The 17,478-nt window shown below is 45.0% G+C and overlaps 1 protein-coding gene across 1 annotated transcript in view; it reads right to left on the bottom strand.

The window, feature by feature from the left end:
- CCDC146 (coiled-coil domain containing 146) overlaps positions 1-17,478 on the bottom strand; it is a 182,314-nt gene that overhangs the window by 63,709 nt on the left and 101,127 nt on the right. The window contains exons 6-9 of the mRNA XM_075599622.1: positions 10,355-10,531; positions 3,210-3,283; positions 1,227-1,454; positions 582-768 (exon numbers count right to left, since the gene is read on the bottom strand). Coding sequence (XP_075455737.1) covers positions 582-768; positions 1,227-1,454; positions 3,210-3,283; positions 10,355-10,531 — 666 coding nt within the window. The remainder of the gene's footprint in view (positions 1-581; positions 769-1,226; positions 1,455-3,209; positions 3,284-10,354; positions 10,532-17,478) is intronic.

The raw sequence follows: 17,478 nt of genomic DNA on the forward strand, positions 1-17,478 counted from the left end.
ATTATTTGTGTGTTTATGTTATTATTGGAAAGGCATAAGAAAGAAGGGTACAGCACTTCTACACGTTTGAGACAAGCGTTCTTTATCAAGAAGCGTCCTTGTCTGAAACGCGTAGAAGTGCTGTACCCTTCTTTCTTATGCCTTTCCAATAATAAATAATCATTTTGCTGAGACCTGCTCCTCTGTTTGCTGTGCGCTGCACACACACACTTGTTTTGGACATTCCTGGATTTGGACATGGCTGCACGCTGAGGAGATATTCCTGGGACAACAGTGAGTACTTCAATACTTACCCACGGGCCATCCCAATGAGGAGGGGGTGGGACATCATTGTTCTTACCCCCCACCTTCAGGGAGACATAGAGCCCCTGGCATGGGTCTAAGACTGTGACTAAATCACTGTTTTATTTCTTATAGTTCCCAGTGATTGTTCTCCTTTTCACTATTGGATATTGCTATGGAGACAGGACCTAGCTCTTGAGCACTACCCATTCCACATATACAAATCTATTAATATGTTTCACTCACTCTCTATATTGATTAAGCATATACTGTACACTGTAATTACTAGTACTACACACCTCTGCTTTAACTTTGACATATGTAGACTTAGTATGTGCCAAAGCATCATTTGCTAAATTGAATTGTAAGTCCATCTTCTTGACGCTTCTCAAATCTCTTTCTTTTTCTCTCTGTTTACGAGTAAGTGCATCATGCTGTGACTGCTTCTCTATGATAGTATGACGCAAATTGAGATCTAGAGCCGCTCTAGAAATAAAATAAAAAATATATAAATACATATAAGTTTGCAACAGTTTTCTTACGCTTTACAGATGTAACTTATACTGTTAGCGCCATTAATTTATTGTGATATACTGTTATATACAGTTAAAGCTATACCACTAAAAACAAAATCCACAATATGCTGTCTTAATAACTATGTTGTGTTGTGGTAAATGGCACAGATGTACAGTTCAGTGTTATTTGGACAATCCAGCAGGGCAGGACATCTGTATGCAATGCTCTTCAAGGCCTTCCAAGATCAAATAGGTTTCATGGTTATAGTACCAATGAAAAACAAAGCTGCTGCTTCTTTCCTATTCAATAGCTTTCCCAAACCATTGCAAATAATGTTAACTGCACCTTTACTGACCTCTAGCATTATAGGCAATGCACTGTAAGACTAAAAAAAGCATATATGCACTGTTCATTTTTGGATTCCTAACCTTTCTCCCAATGCTACAGCTTCGTTTTCCTTGGCCATCTCCAGTAACTTTGTCAGATGATTGAATTCTTGCTCTTTATTTTCCAGAAACGTTCGCTTCCCTTCTAATTCCTTCATGACTTCTTCCTTCTCTTCCAGCATCTTTTTGGTTTTGTGCTCAATCTGTTTGAGGCTGTGATTTAACTCTTGGTATTGCTCCTCCAATTTAATTTTCTTATTTTCTGTTTCGCTGGAATAAAGTAATATCAGCATACATTAATGACCACATTCATTGGTGTCCCTGATAATGATTTGTATGCTTTGTTTGATAAGTTCAAAGCACTGTCATAGGCATAGCAACTTAACAGAGGGGAATATTTCTGTATTTCCTGAGAATTAAATATTATTAGCCAGATGCCTCATGTTTGGTGATCTGGCAGCAATTTGTAAATCAGCTGCACAAAATTCAAAACTGATGCAAAAAGAGGCATTTTCATCTTGTGTGATATAAGGGAATTGCAGAAGTTATGTCCACGTGTATCCGCTTGCGTTTTGGAAGCTGCCAACAGAAGCATTTCGGGATTAGCACAATGCACATAATATAATAGGATGTTTCAAATTCTCTGTCTAAATGTTTCTACTCTTACAAGAATGAAAAAATGGTGCCAGTTCTGAAGTGGCATAAACCTCCCTGGTTTACAATCTCAACTTAATATAAGTAATCCTAGTATATTTTACATGGAATACAGTTGCAAAAAGAAAATGGCTAAGAACATTCAAAACAAAATTTCCTATGATTTATTATACATCTCTCCCTGAATGCTTCATCAAAACATCAAACAAATGAACATAGAAAAAGCAACAACAATGAATATTAATCCCAAATATATTTGAACATTTTCTTATGATAATATGTGTATATTTTAGGCATACATGTGCTAAAGTTTTTCTCTGTATCATGTCATTCCTCTGACACGGTTGTTCATATTTAAGGTTATTTTTTTACGTTTTCCATTGAGTTAAAGGAGTAGCTGCAGTATAAAGTATGCTACCTTCCTTAATCTGTATAAATCTAATTGATTTTGTTCCTAATTAAGGCAGGAAAACACTTCACAATTAGTAAAGTAATGCAAAGCACGCGGTTTTGAAGGAGATATAACCACCAATGACCTTTCTGGGGAATGTTCCAATAAAATAAACAAGAATCCTAACTTCTGCACGGTAAAACACATTTAAAGGTTATTAGAGATGCTTAAGTACTTTAATCTTCCACTATTACTGTACTTTACAAAATATGCAACAAAACGTCTTGGCTGGAACTGAACAAAACCTTTTGCGATAGATACAGATACAAAAATGTGAATCCCCTGTTGCACACTATTCTTTCCAATAAGCACATGCTTACAAAACCAAGCCAACATCCAGACAGATCTGGGCAAGTTAGCAAAGAATCTGCAAAAAATTACACGTTAAATGACTTGTACTGTAGAAGCTCCAGGCTTCTATTGGCTGCAAACTTAGACATCCTGCTTAACTCTTTATTGATTGCTTATGTTGCAGGGCACTCTGGCAGTGAAAAGGTTAACCAGTTATATTATTGCCTGATTGCTTTATTTGGATAAAGGACACTAGAGCGGTCAATGTGAACTGAAACAATGGTTCGGAAGTCCAGTCAACTACTACAGTGTGTAGGCACAAACTATGCATACACAATACCAGCTCACAATATACACAATAAATGGGTACATCAAGTGCTGGTACGGGTTAGCTCACCCATTCCCTCATTGACTGCCATTGATTTGAATGGGAGTTAATGTCAGAACGAGTGTGGTAAACTGTACCGCCATTTGATGCGTGTGCCCCTAAGAGCTGTCATTTAGCTGCCTGAGAACTTCTGGATCAGTTGTACTAAGATAATAGTCAGTTGGCTGTGTTTGCTTTAGTAAATATGAACATGATACTCAGCAGGAAACATATTCTAACATGGGATAACGTGAGACCATACACTATTTTGCGGTTTATCTTCTCCATGTCTTTGCCAAGCTGCACAGGAATGTTTTGGACCTGAACAAGTTCATCCTGGAAATAGAATAAATACATGTAAGGTTAAGTGGCTTGTCCTCAGATTGATCTTTCTGCATTGTACTTGTTAATACACTGTGCAAGAACATAGACTTTTTCACTAAGAGAACTGAACTGCATTGTGTAGTTAAATCAAACTTTTGATGACAGGCTGTATTTTTTGGGGGTGGAGGGATATTGAGTTGTATTATTTAATAGTGTTCTAAATTAGATATTTTTTTATTTTAAGTGTCAATCATATGAAAGCTCTTTGCTGCCTCAATAAGTACTCTAAAGCTATTATAATACTATAGGGAAAAAAAGACATGATACTGTACAGTATATAGAAAAATATATACTGTTCGTGGGTAAACAGTTATACAAAATGTATGGCGGGAAAGTATCTAGGTGCCTGTCTAAAAGACTGCGAAAAAGACGTGAAGCCAGGTCCCACCCTGCCTGTCGCCACCCCCTCTCTCACCTTGCTGGTTATCGTGGGTGGTGCCGAGCACAGTGGCGGACCCGTCGGCGGGCCGCAGGAGTGGGGGCCGATCCGAGCGTGTGTGCGTGGGTGCAGGGCGGTTGCTATGTGCGGCAATCGCAAGCAGGGACTCCCGGCGGCACCCATTGCAGGGCGCCGCCATCTTAGATTGCCTGGCGCATGCGCAGTTAGGGCAGAAGTCTTCAGACAGCTCGCGCATGCGCAGTGCAAGTGGGCGAACACACCACCAATGAGGAGAGGGCTCTAAGCAGGGACTACAAGTCCCATGAGCCTTAGGGGACCCCACGTGACACTAGGGAGCCAATAGGGCTGTAGGATCTCCCTGCAAAGGGGATTAGATACATTTCGCGGGGTTTTGGAGCAAGTTCGTCGGCGCCAGGAGAGGCTAGGGGAAGGAGGTGAGGGTGCAGGAGTCAGTGACTCACTGCACTAGGCCAGCAGCCCCCTAGGCCCCAGTTAGCCCTAAGCCCACCAGTAGGTTGTGTTGCTTCAGGGACAGGCTCCAGATTAGGGACCCTGCCTCTTACTATCACAGTGCTAGTCAGGGACACAGCGCATGCTGCGCTTCCCATCTAGAGGCTTAGGCTCCTGAGAGCCATACAGTTATACCCAGCATCAGTAGCGTCTGTATTCACAGGGAATACCCGTTACAGACGCAAATTGAAGGAACAAGTTGAGAGACAGCACTCAGTCAAAAACTCATGGTCTAACCCTTACAAGGAACAAACAAGCTTCAATTAAATTGCAAAATCTTTATTTAATTCGATAGAGCAACAACAACGACTTTTCAGGCCTACATGGCTTTTCCTCAGGTAGCTGTGGCCACAAGGAGGAAACCGTGAGTTTTTTTGAACGAGTGCTGTCTCTCATCTAATTTTTTGCATTTGAAGAGAAAAAAAAGAGACACCTGTTTGTACAGATACAGCAAAAAAGAAAAGAAAAAAGTAAATGTAGAAACCACAGAAAGTTACATTACAACATTGCAGCCATAACAGAACAGAAGTGTGTATGTGTAGAATTAGATGTAATTGGCAGGCATGTCAACACTCATTGATTTTCTCTGACGCCATAATTTGCAGGCAGTCAAACTGATTTTTAGCATCTACAGTCTCATACGAATTCAGTGGAGTCTCTGTGCATGACTTCTTTCTCTCTCACACTCTGCTCCTCTTTGCTATAACTGAGACCTGGCTCACTCAGTCTGACTCTGCGCTGGAAGCTGCCCTCCCTTATGGTGGCCTTTCTTTCTCCCACACTCCTCCCTCTCTTGCTTTTCCCTCCTTTGAGGCTCACACTGTCCAGATCTTGTCTCCTCTCCCTGTCCATGTGGCGGTCATCTATCGTCCACCTACTGCTACTCACCCCCCTTCTGCCTTTCTCTCCCACTTTGAATCCTGGCTCTCTTTCTTTCTCTCTTCAGACTCCCCTGTTCTTCTCCTTAGGGACTTCAACTGCCACATTGATGACCCCTCTCTCCCTTGGGCTTCCCGCTTTCTCTCTCTAACCTCTTCTTTTGGCCTTCAACAGTGGACTGCAGCCAGCACCCACAAGGATAGCCACTACCTAGGCCTGGTTTTCATTAAACTTTTCTCTCACTGATTTCTCCATTTCCCCCTTTCCTCTATCTGACCATCACCTCATCTCATTTTCTCTCTCTCGCTTCTCCCCTTCTCCATCTCCACCTACCTCTCGTTTCTGCAGAAACCTGCGCTCTATTAACCTACCAGCCTTTGATTCCACTCTACGCTCCTCCCTCTCCTCTCTCAGTTCTGCTACAGACCCTGACAACCTTGTCAGGAACTACAACTCTGCCTTATCCTCCTCTCTTGATCTACATGCCCCGCTTTCTCTCTGCTGTTCGCGCCCTTCTAACCCCAGACCCTTGCAAAACATTCCCACATGAGCATGCTGCGTTCCTCCACTCATTCCTCTGAACGTCTCTGGAGGAAATCTCACACTCTCGCAGACTTCCTTCACTACAAATTTATGCTATCCTCTTTCAACTCTGCCCTCTCTCAAGCTAAACAAACCTACTTTTCTTCACTAATCAACACGCACAAGCCTAACCCACGGCAACTCTTCTCTGTCTTTTAACTCTCTACTCAAACCACCCCCAGCTGCCTCCTCTTCTTCCTCCTCAATCGCACCTCAGGACTTTGCTGACTATTTAGAGAAAAGGTGGAATCTATACATCAGAACATCCACTCTGTTTCCTCCTCCCATCCCACACCACTTCCTAAATCTCCTCCTGCCTTCCTTGACTCTTTTTCCGCTGTCTCAGAGGAGGATGTGTCACTGCTGATCTCCTCTTCTCCCTCTACCACTTGCCCTCTTGACCCTATTCCCTCCCATCTCCTAAAACCTCTTGCTCCTACTATAATCCCTACGCTCACACACATTTTTAACTCCTTCCTCCACTCTGGAACCTTTCACTCCTCCTTCAAACATGCAACAATTATACCATTATTCAAAAACAGCAAGCTTGACCCTACCTGTCTTTCTAACTATTGACCTGTCTCCCTCCTGCCTTTTGCCTCTAAACTCCTTGAATGTCTTGTATTCTCTCGCTTGCTCCACTTTCTCACCTTCTCACCACCTATTCTCTCCTAGACCTTATACAATCTGGCTTCCGCTCTGCTCACTCCATTGAAACAGCCCTCACTAAAATAACTAATGACCTCCATTCTACCAAAGACCTCTGTCTCTGTCATTACACTCTGCTCATATTACTCGACCTCTCTGCAGCATTTGACACCGTGGACCACCCTATTCTCCTTCACATTCTCCATACTCTTGGTATTTGGAACACAGCTCTATTCTTGATCTCCTCTAACCTCTCCCATCGTACTTTCAGTGTCTCTTCTGCTAACACCTCCTCCTGCTCTATCGATCTCTCTGTGGGGGTACCCCAGGGCGCTGTCCTGGGACCTCTTCTCTTTCTTTGTACACACTTTATCTAGGTGACCTAATCACATCTCTTGGGTTTAAATATCACCTCTGTGCTGATGACACACAAATGTACTTTTCAACCCCTGACCTTACACCTGCTGTACAGAACAAAGTTTCTGAATGTCTCTCTGCGATATCATCCTGTATGGCCCTCCACCGACTTAAACTTAACATGGCAAAAACAGAGCTCCTCATACTTCCTCCCAAACCTGGCCCTGTTGGAAGTACTATCATTAACCCAGTAGCCCAAGCACGCTGCCGAGGGGTCACACTCGACTCCTCTCTCACATTCTCCTCTCACATTCAATATGTATCTAAAACCTGTTGCTTTTTCCTCCACAATATTACAAAGATACACCCTTTCCTCTGTTGCTCGATTGTTAAAACTCTGACTCAAGCCCTCATTCTTTCCCATATCAATTACTATAACCTCCTTCTGACTGGCGTTCCTGCCTCTCACCTGTCTCCCCTACAATCTAACCTAAACGCTGCTGCCAGAATCACTCTACTATTTCCTAAATCTGTCTCAGTGTCTCCCCTGCTGAAATCACTCTCTTGGCATCCTATCAAATCCTGCATCTCACACTCAATTCTCCTCCTCACGTTTAAAGCTTTCCATTCTTTTGCCCCTCCCTACGCACCATCCTGACTCTTGCGTTCTGCTCAAGGATGCCTTCTCTCTAGCCCTTTTGTATCTAAAGCCCTCTCCCCACTTAAACCTTTCTCACTGACTGCCCCACACCTCTGGAATGCCCTTCCCCTCAATACCCGACTAGCGCCCTCTCTATCTACCTTTTAAGACCCACCTTAAGACACACTTGCTTAAAGAAGCATATGAGTATCACCTTGGCTAATACTATACACATGATACATAGAGCATGGCCCCCTGCAGACGCACTTACCAGAACTCCCTCCTACTGTCTCTGTACATTCTTCCTACCTACCAATTAGATTGTAAGCTCTTCGGAGCAGGGACTCCTTTTATACACTGTTAAATTTATGTCTGAAGCACTTATTCCCATGATCTGTTATTTGTATTATTTGTTATTTATATGATTGTCACGTGTATTACTACTATAAAGCACTATGTACATTAATGGCACTATATAAATAAAGACCTACATACATGCATACATACATCTTTCTATTAAAATGTTCTTTTTATATCCAGAATACTCACATATTATGGATTTGGGTTCTTGGATGTCGATATTTCTGAATTAGTAGTTTGCTAGGCAATAAATAAAAATGACTATTTGTGTGGGGAAACCCCACAGGAACTGAGTTACAACATCTTTCTTTGGAAATCATCAAGTAACAATATAGTACTGTAGTTAGGAAATGTATTTACTGTATTTATAAAATGTTTTACCAGGAAGTAATATATTGAGTTACTTCTCGTTTTCATGTATGCCCTGGGCACAGAGTTATGATGACAGATACATAGTTACAAGCAGTGGTCGACAAATCACCAAAAAATCTACTCGCCAAACAAAAAAATCTACTCGCCACCTAGTACCACACGTGTGCTGCTTGAGCCAATAGGAGTTCGCCACAGTGTTAAATCCACTCGCCCGGGGCGTGCAAATGTATAGGTTTGTCGAATACTGGTTACAAGTATATGGTTACATTAGGTGAACAGGGTTATACATTATGTATAAAGACATTGCATGAACAGTTTAACATATTCTATCTTTTAGGCGTATGACACAGTTACAGACAAGATTAAAAAGTGAGACAGCTTTAGTTTTGAAAGAACTTAAACCGGTGGCGGCTTTGAGAGTCTCAGGTAGATTGTTCCAGGTGTGAGGTGCACAGTAAGAGAAGGAGGTGCGGCCGGATACTTTGTTGAAGCATGGGACCGCGAACAATCGTTTGAAGTCAGATCTCAGGTGATAAGTGCAGCGTGTGGTAGGGGTGAGGAGCTGGTTCAGATAGGTGGGTAGCTTGCCCAGAAAGTATTTGAAGGTAACACAGGAAAGGTGAACTATGCGCCCAGACTCAAGTGACGACAAATCTATTTCTTTAAGCATTTTGTGGTGATGTGTGTTGTAGTTACATTGGAGGACAAAGTGGCATATTGAGTTGTAGAGGGTGTCTAGTTTGTGAAGGTGAGTTTGTCCCCAGTCTATAATTGGCATTAGCATCTTATGTGGAATGCGCTTTCTGACCAGCAGGCTTAGGGAGAATTTGTTCCTATAAAGTACCCCTAGTTTGGCATAGGTTTTGGATGTCAGGGTATCAATGTGCAACCCAAATGTTAAATGGGAGTCAAACCATATGCTCATATATTTAAAACTAGTGACAGGTACTAGGCTTGGTATTAGAGTTAGTTTTGATCGGTAGCTCTGTCATTTGTAGTTTTAGAAAAGTAGTCTTGGTCCCAAATACCATTGTCAGTGTTTAAAAGCTGTTTATTTTGGGAAATCCAATTTTCAAGTCTCAAAAAATCAGATTGAAGTACATGTTCAAGATCAGTGAGCATATCGGATTGTGTCATCCACATACATGTGTATTGAAGCTCCCTTACAAGCTGTAGGAAGATCATTGATGAAAACTGAGAAGAGTAGGGGCCCCAGAACAGAGCCTTGCGGGACACCACAGGTAATATCCATGGGGATGGAGTTAGTGCCCGAGATAGAGACATGTTGGGATCTACCTGATACAGTAGGTAGGAATGAAACCAGTTTAAAGCATGTTTCCCTATTCCAGAGCATTGAAGTTTGTTTAGCAAGATAGCATGATCAACGGTATCAAAAGCCTTTGCAAAATCTAGGAATATTGCACCAGTGAGCTGTCCCAGTTCCATTCTACACTTGATCTCATTGGAAACTTTTAGGAGGGTACTTACTTTGGATTGTTTGGAGCGAAAGCCAGATTGGAATTGGCTAGGGAAATTGGTCTTGGTATAGTAATTGCTTAATTGGGAGTGAACACATTTTCCCATGACTTTGGATAGTATTAGGAGGAGAGAGATTGGCCTGTACTGTAGTTTGAGACAGTGTTTTTTTCCCCACTTTTGAAGATTGGGACAACTCTGGCAGTTTTCTAGGATTTAGGGATATGGCCTGCAGACAGAGTAGACTTGATTAGGGAGGCAAGTGGTTTGGCAATGGCTGGGGCACCAAGTCGTAGGAACTTAGATTGCAGTAAGTCAGGTCCACATTGGCTGCTTAGTTTTAATTTGAGGAGCGCTTGTGTAATCTCCTATTCAGATACTGGGACAAATTGAAAAGTGTGGGCAATGGTGGGAGGGTGGGGCTATAGGTGTAGTCCCAGATTGAGCTTCAAGTTTGTAGTTTGGGTTGCGTTTTGCTAATAAGTTAGTAGCACACCCCACAAAGTATTCATTGAATGCATTTGCAATGTCAATGGGATTTGTCAGAGTAATATCATCCTTTGGTGCTAGAATACTAACAAGGAAGGGATAAATACCTTTCCTGTTACATTTCTTTATTTAAACCTAGATTATATATTATAGTATTATATTTTTTTTACCATAGTATTTATTATATTTAATATAGTTTAGGTACATGTATTTTTCTTGGGCTAGGATTCCAGCTCCTTGTTTCCCTAGTAAAATACCACTGTGAATAAGTAAAATGAGTGTAAGATAAAAAATATTTTATTTCTCTTACTTTTACGACTTCCTGCTGTTCTAGTTTCTTCTCTAGTTCTTTCTGCTCTCGTAGGGTCTGCCTTTGTTTCGACTCCACGTCTTCCTTCAGAGCTTTAATTTCCAGCTTCCTCTGGGTATTTTCCTTTTGGAGCTCCTCACAGTCATCTTTAATCACGTTTGTCCTTTTTTCCAGCTCCTTTGAAACAAAATCAAATTATTAACAAATTCCTTGGACATGGCATTCATACATTATGTAAACCTGTTTCACGGTGCTTATTCTATATTTGCTGAAGCGGATTATTAGGCAGTTTTTAAATCAATGGGGAATTTCGCCCGAAATCAGCCGATTGGACAATTTTGTTGGTTAGAGAATAAGCTCTTAAACGCCATACCTAACCAAAGCATGGTCTACATTTATGAAGCAATGCTTAGCGTTATGACACCTTGCTGCACAGTAACATCCCTTACACCCAATTCACGATTTATACTGCAAAAGCTTGTACATCTTGTCCTAACTTACTGAAAGACATTTAGAAGCCACCGTCTTGGTCTTTATTGACTGCAGTTTTATGAGTCACTACTGACACGAGATAATTCTATTCCCATGAGTGCTAAAGGCCATGTCTATACATACTGCGCTATATGTATGCACACACAGCTGTCTCTTACACATACAAATACTCTGTTATTCCATCCCTATATACCAATAGGGACCACATAGTATCTACACACACTTTAAGTAATGCAACACCCTCTTACATTTCCACACCTGCCCACACCATTGATATACACTCCCACTCCACACACACCTTTTGTAAAGCGCTGTATACACTGTGGGCTCTTTATTTATTTATATTTACATACATACACACGCTCACTTTTACATCACTAACATTCAGGGACTATTTAACACCTCAAGTCATAAATCGCATACTACACGGGGGAGGGATAGGTTTCTGTCACAGATAACAATCCAAGATGTATCGTCAATTTGTTTTTGATTATTTCTATATCTAGATGTAAAAGTGTGGAGTGGGAGCAACTAACCCATACTCCACCAGGGAGTGTGGGAGATAAGGAGAGACTAATGGGGCCTCAAGTTCCTGGGGTTGGCTCCAGGGACAAAGAAAGAGATGTACCATAATGTGCGGTATGTATTTGCAATAAAGACCACAGTTATATTTTACTGCTGCCTGAGGCTGCAGTCATCCAGGGGGAGGGAAAGAGGTTTCCTGCAGGGAATGCACCTATCCCTGATAGGCCCTGTTGGATGGAGGCGCTGCACCGAAAAGTAATGAGTATCAGATCTGAAAACCTGTCCTGTTTATCCCATCTAACACCAGCGGAAGCTCAGACTCCTGGGAGCCTAACAGGTGAGCAGCACTACACCCAGTAACCAATGGGTTGATGGGGAAAGGCGGGGTTGCAGACCTGCCTAAGACATGCAGATGAGCATACAGTTGTATTTATATATATATATATAATCAAAAAATAAATAGATGATACCGTTCTGTGGCTAACGAAATGCTTTTATTTGTGCTCAATAAATAAATAAAAGCATTTCGTATCAACCAACAATATCTAAAAAAGCCAGCCCAGTTTTGGAACAGCATTCTTTGGAAAGATGAAACTAAGATCAACATGTACCAGAATGATGGGAAGAAAAAAGTATGGAGAAGGCTTGGAACGGCTCATGATCTGAAGCATACCACATCATCTGTAAAACACGGTGGAGGCAGTGTGATGGCATGGGCATGCATGGCTTACAATGGCACTGGGTCACTAGTGCTTATTGATGATCTGACAGAAGACAGAAGCAGCCGGATGAATTCTGAAGTGTATAGGGATATATTGTCTGCTCTGATTCTGCCAAATTCAGCGAAGTTGATTGGACAGTGCTTCACTTTACAGATGGACAATGACCCAAAACATACTGCGGACGCAACCCAGGAGTTTTTTAAGACAAAGAAGTGGAATATTCTGCAATGGCCGAGTCAATCACCTGATCTCAACCCGATCGAGCATGCATTTCACTTGCTGAAGACAAAACTTAAGGCAGAAAGACCCACGAACAAACAACAACTAAAGACAGCTGCAGTAAAGGCCTGACAAAGCATCACAAAGGAGGAAACCAAGTGTTTGGTGATGTTCATGCGTTCCAGACATCAAACAGTCATTCTCTTGAAATAGGGTCATTTAGTTTAACCCTTTGGCCAAAGCGTTGTAAGCTTGCGAGCCACGTCAAGGCAGACACCTGTTCGCAAGGTGTCTGCCTTGACGTGGCTCGCAAGCTTACAACGCTTTGGCCAAAGGGTTAAACTAAATGACCCTATTTCAAGAGAATATATAAGTATTTTACTGTGTATTTCTGTCATGTTGGATGTAGCATTGGGCTTCTCTGTCGTCTGTTGTATACATATGCCACGCTCAATAGCACTCCATTTTGACACATATACATATATATATTTTGTGGGGGCTCAGGGGTTTCCAAAAAGAGCTTGCTGGGGTTCTGTGTTTTATCAAACAGTCATTGCCTGCAAAGGATTCTCGACAAAGTAATAAAAATGAACATTTTATTTATGATTGTGTTAATTTGTCCAATTACATTTGAGCCCCTGAAATAAGGGGACTGTGTATGAAAATGGTTGCAATTCTTAAACATTTCATACGATATTTTTGTTCAACCCCTTGAATTAAAGCTGAAAGTCTGCACTTCTATTGCATCTCGGTTATTTCATTTCAAATCCATTGTGGTGGCGTACAGAGCCAAAATTATGAAAATTGCGTCAGTGTCCAATTATTTCCGGACCTAACTGTGTGTATATGTATATATATATATGTATATATATATATATATATAGCCTGGAGCTCCCGTGGCTCCTGGAGACCCCCTTCCCTGGCGCAGCTCGATCGCGGGTATTGAAAAACCCGACGGCTGCTTCCAAGGGTGGGGGCTGGAGCAGGGAGCAGCGCGGCTTCTCCTGCCTGCGGCCGGTTGCCGGGGACGCGATCGGGCCGTTGCTAAGGCCGCGATCGCATCTCTAAGGTCCCGGCGGCCGCAGAGCAGGGCGCCGCCATTGAGGACAGTCTCGCGCATGCGCAGTGGACGCGTAGGCGCAGGGAAAGCCCCAGAGCTAGGGATAGCTCGCGCGAGCATAGGGACAGCTCAGGGAGAAGAGGGGAAGCCCGGGAAAGCTTGCGCATGCGCAGTGGAGGGTAAGGAAAGCCCGCGAACCCCTAGCCTACCAGGGAAGGCTCTGAGCTGGGACTACATATCCCATGAGCCTCTGTATGCCCCATGTGACACCAGGGAGCCAATAGGGCTTAGGGAGCTCCTGGGGAAAAGGATACATTTCGCGGGCAGAGAGCTGCGTAGTCAGTGAGGAAGAAGTCAGAGGAAGGAACAGACAAGGGAAGGAGGTAGGGTGCAGGAGAGAGGGACTCCCCTGTATTAGGCCAGCACCCCCTTGTCCAAGATAGCTCTGATGTTACCCTAAGATAGGAGTGTTGCCAGGGACTGCCTTAGAGTAAGGGACCCTGTCACTCCAGTAGTTAGAAGTCAGTTACTAGTGGGTAATTGATTAGGGAGATCCTAGAGAGGGACGCGGCCCTAGTTTAGAGTGCTGCACTGTCAGAGTCACAGCGGGCATTGCTGTGAGGTCTGACAGGCAGGCACCTTGTTTAGCAGCACGTTGGCTGTTAGAGTTAGTGAGGCTTAGGGATGTGGGTAGTTAGGGGAGTGGGACAGGTCCTGACCCTTTAGGCCCATAGGAGTATCCCAAGCCACCATAGGTTGCTGTATTATAGGGACGGCCTATAGTGCAGCACGTGCCCCTTATGTAGGTAGGGACACAGAGAAGTATCGTTGTTCCCGTGAAGCGGTTTTACCCACGTTGGGGTCCACAGAGACTGTTCCGGAGTGGGACCGCTCGAGCGGTCCACGTACAAGGAGTGCAGTGGAGGATCAGAATGAGGCATCGCCCGACTGATCCTTTGAGAAGACTGTTGCGGACCCGAGCACCGGAGTGCTCGGCAGGTATTATACTAACACATGTGCACCAACAGGCCTAGAGGTTTTAGTGACTGCGCAGTCACCCATTGACTATCTCCGTAGGAGTACGGGACATTGGGTGTGGGGGTTTCACTGGACACTGAGTGGGATCACCTAGTGTTGGGGAAACGTCCTGCGAGACGTCACGGGTAGTGTCTCCTCGTGAGAGGGACACAGGTTATGAGGTTATGTAAATGTGATGATATTCTCCATGCATATTAGTAAAGCCCTTAGTTATTATAATCACTGTGTGTGTGGTTTCTGATTGGGTTCCTATGTAGGGTTATTCTACACTTCCCTAGAATCCTACATAGGTGGAGGCGCTGAAAGAAGATCCGTTCCAGAGGATTCACCCCAGGCTCTCATTAGCGGAGGCTCAGACCTCCTGTGAGCCTGCAGGTATACGCACCACACCGGTAACACCACATGTTCTACTCACCCACACTATATATGAGATTGGGTGGGGTGGAATACCCGTTACATTTGGAGGCGCTGCTGAGATACCACCTGGGGTGCCCTGTCCATTTTTTTCTAAATTGTCCCGTCCCTATTTTTGTCGCCATGTTTGTGAAGTCCGGAGACGAGGTCCTTGCCTGGGCTTTGAGGCAGTATATGGAACCTGGCCAGGTAGTGGCGGTAGGAGGCATTCCCACTCTTATACCCGCGGTTAAAGTCCGGGAGTATATGTGTAAAATTCCTGGGTGGCCGTGGGCATGTGTCTTAGAGGAAGAACAAGATCCCACGACCACATGGAAAACCATTCTGTTTGTTGTAACTCACACTGAGGATATATGCCTGGCAGAGGCACCGTCCGCGCTGTTCATGCCCGGGGGCCCCTCAGAAGGGTACCCCCTAGTCTATGCCGACCCAGCAAAATGGCGTCTCCTACCAAATCAGGAGAGCGCACGTGCTGCTGACTGCAAGCCTGCACAGAAAGATGTCGCAACATTCTGTCCGGGTTTGGCGCGAAAATCAGAGCCCCTCCCCTGTGATGAGAGTGACTCAGTGCAGAGCGAAAACCAATCCCTTGTAAAAAGTGCCCTTCCTTTAAATTCCACCAGGGGGAGCAAGCACGGTTATCTTCAACCATACGTGGATGCTGTGATAGACACTCTGCTCTCTAAGGATGAGGATGAGATAGACTCTCTGTTCTATGATGAGGATGAGATAGACTGTCAGGGGATACACCCTAATGTGTATGTGCCCTGGCGAACGCCAGGAATGGAAGTTCTTGCACTAATGTGTCCCTGCCTGCAAGAAGCCTTTAGCGAGGGAGCTACTTTGTCCCAGTTACCCTTGGACTTCAAGACCACTGAGGTGGATGGGGAACCGTGCATACAATGCTTTAGCCCCACCTGTGACTATTCTAGAGGCGCACTGGCGTGGGAGCCCAGATGTGATTGCTGCGGTGCAATTTTCTTGATGCCTATTGTACCCCAGCCTACAGAGCCAGCTACGGAGCCAAGTGAACCCTTGGCGGAGAAGAGCGTGACCGCAGTGGAGGTACCAGAGCACGCCAGCTTCGTACCCACAACCACTGACTGTGTTACAGAGGAATCTGGTGACTACCTTGCGGAGGATTCGATCACGATATCTTCCGGGGAAAAGGTGGAAGTCCCATCGGTGGCGATGCGCCTACCGGCGAACCACCCCAGCGGTGATGCAGAGGATACAGAGTCTGCTGTGGGTCCGTGTACCCTGGAAGAGGTGTATTCCGATGTTGCGGACCCTGCTGTGGGCCCGAGTGCCCTACGATGGTCAGTCAGACCTACTGCAGAGGTACCATCGGTCCTAGGCTTGGGACCAGTACCTACAGATGACAAGGGTGAGTCGACTGCCCCAGGGGTGCTGGGGGTGAGCCTCCAGGTGACCGCGGAGCACGATGGCTCCTTAAGTCTGGTCACCAGGGCGAAGGGCTCCCCTCTGCATCGCGTCCTGGCGGAGGTGTCCTCACTAGAAGGTAGCTGTCCAGAGGAGAGAGTGGACCAGTGTCTACCGCCGATCCTTCCGGAAGAAGGGAAGCCCATCGTCAGCCAGCCGAGTGGTAAGGAACCCCCTTGTTCCCCACAGACTCCGATGGAGGTGGCCGTGAAGAAGGCCAAAGCTACGGTTCCTGAGCGGAGTGTGAGCCCGTGCGCTCCGACACAAGTGGTCCCAGGACTGGGATTCAACGCTCCCGAAGTTCGAGTCAGTGAGTGGACTGTCCCAGAAAAGTTGGGGACAGGTCCCGATACCACCAAGGTGGGAACTGACAGCGTCCCCGAGGACCTGTTGGCCACCGTGAATCACCGCAGGGGTAAGGTGTCTACTCTTTCCCCCCTGCCAGGTGAAACCGAGACATTGCCCAGTATTACCCTAAGATAGGAGTGTTGCCAGGGACTGCCTTAGAGTAAGGGACCCTGTCACTCCAGTAGTTAGAAGTCAGTTACTAGTGGGTAATTGGTTAGGGAGATCCTAGAGAGGGACGCGGCCCTAGTTTAGAGTGCTGCACTGTCAGAGTCACAGCGGGCATTGCTGTGAGGTCTGACAGGCAGGCACCTTGTTTAGCAGCACGTTGGCTGTTAGAGTTAGTGAGGCTTAGGGATGTGGGTAGTTAGGGGAGTGGGACAGGTCCTGACCCTTTAGGCCCATAGGAGTATCCCAAGCCACCATAGGTTGCTGTATTATAGGGACGGCCTATAGTGCAGCACGTGCCCCTTATGTAGGTAGGGACACAGAGAAGTATCGTTGTTCCCGTGAAGCGGTTGGACCCACGTTGGGGTCCACAGAGACTGTTCCGGAGTGGGACCGCTCGAGCGGTCCACGTACAAGGAGTGCAGTGGAGGATCAGAATAAGGCATCGCCCGACTGATCCTTTGAGAAGACTGTTGCGGACCCGAGCACCGGAGTGCTCGGCAGGTATTATACCAACACATGTGCACCAACAGGCCTAGAGGTTTTAGTGACTGCGCACTATCTTGATTGACTATCTCCGTAGGAGTACGGGACATTGGGTGTGGGGGTTTCATTGGACACTGGGTGGGATCACCTAGTGTTGGGGAAACGTCCTGCGAGACGTCACGGGTAGTGTCTCCTCGTGAGAGGGACACAGG

This window comes from Ascaphus truei, chromosome 5, assembly GCF_040206685.1.
Source record: "Ascaphus truei isolate aAscTru1 chromosome 5, aAscTru1.hap1, whole genome shotgun sequence".
In the NCBI taxonomy this organism is placed as follows: Eukaryota; Metazoa; Chordata; class Amphibia; order Anura; family Ascaphidae; genus Ascaphus; species Ascaphus truei.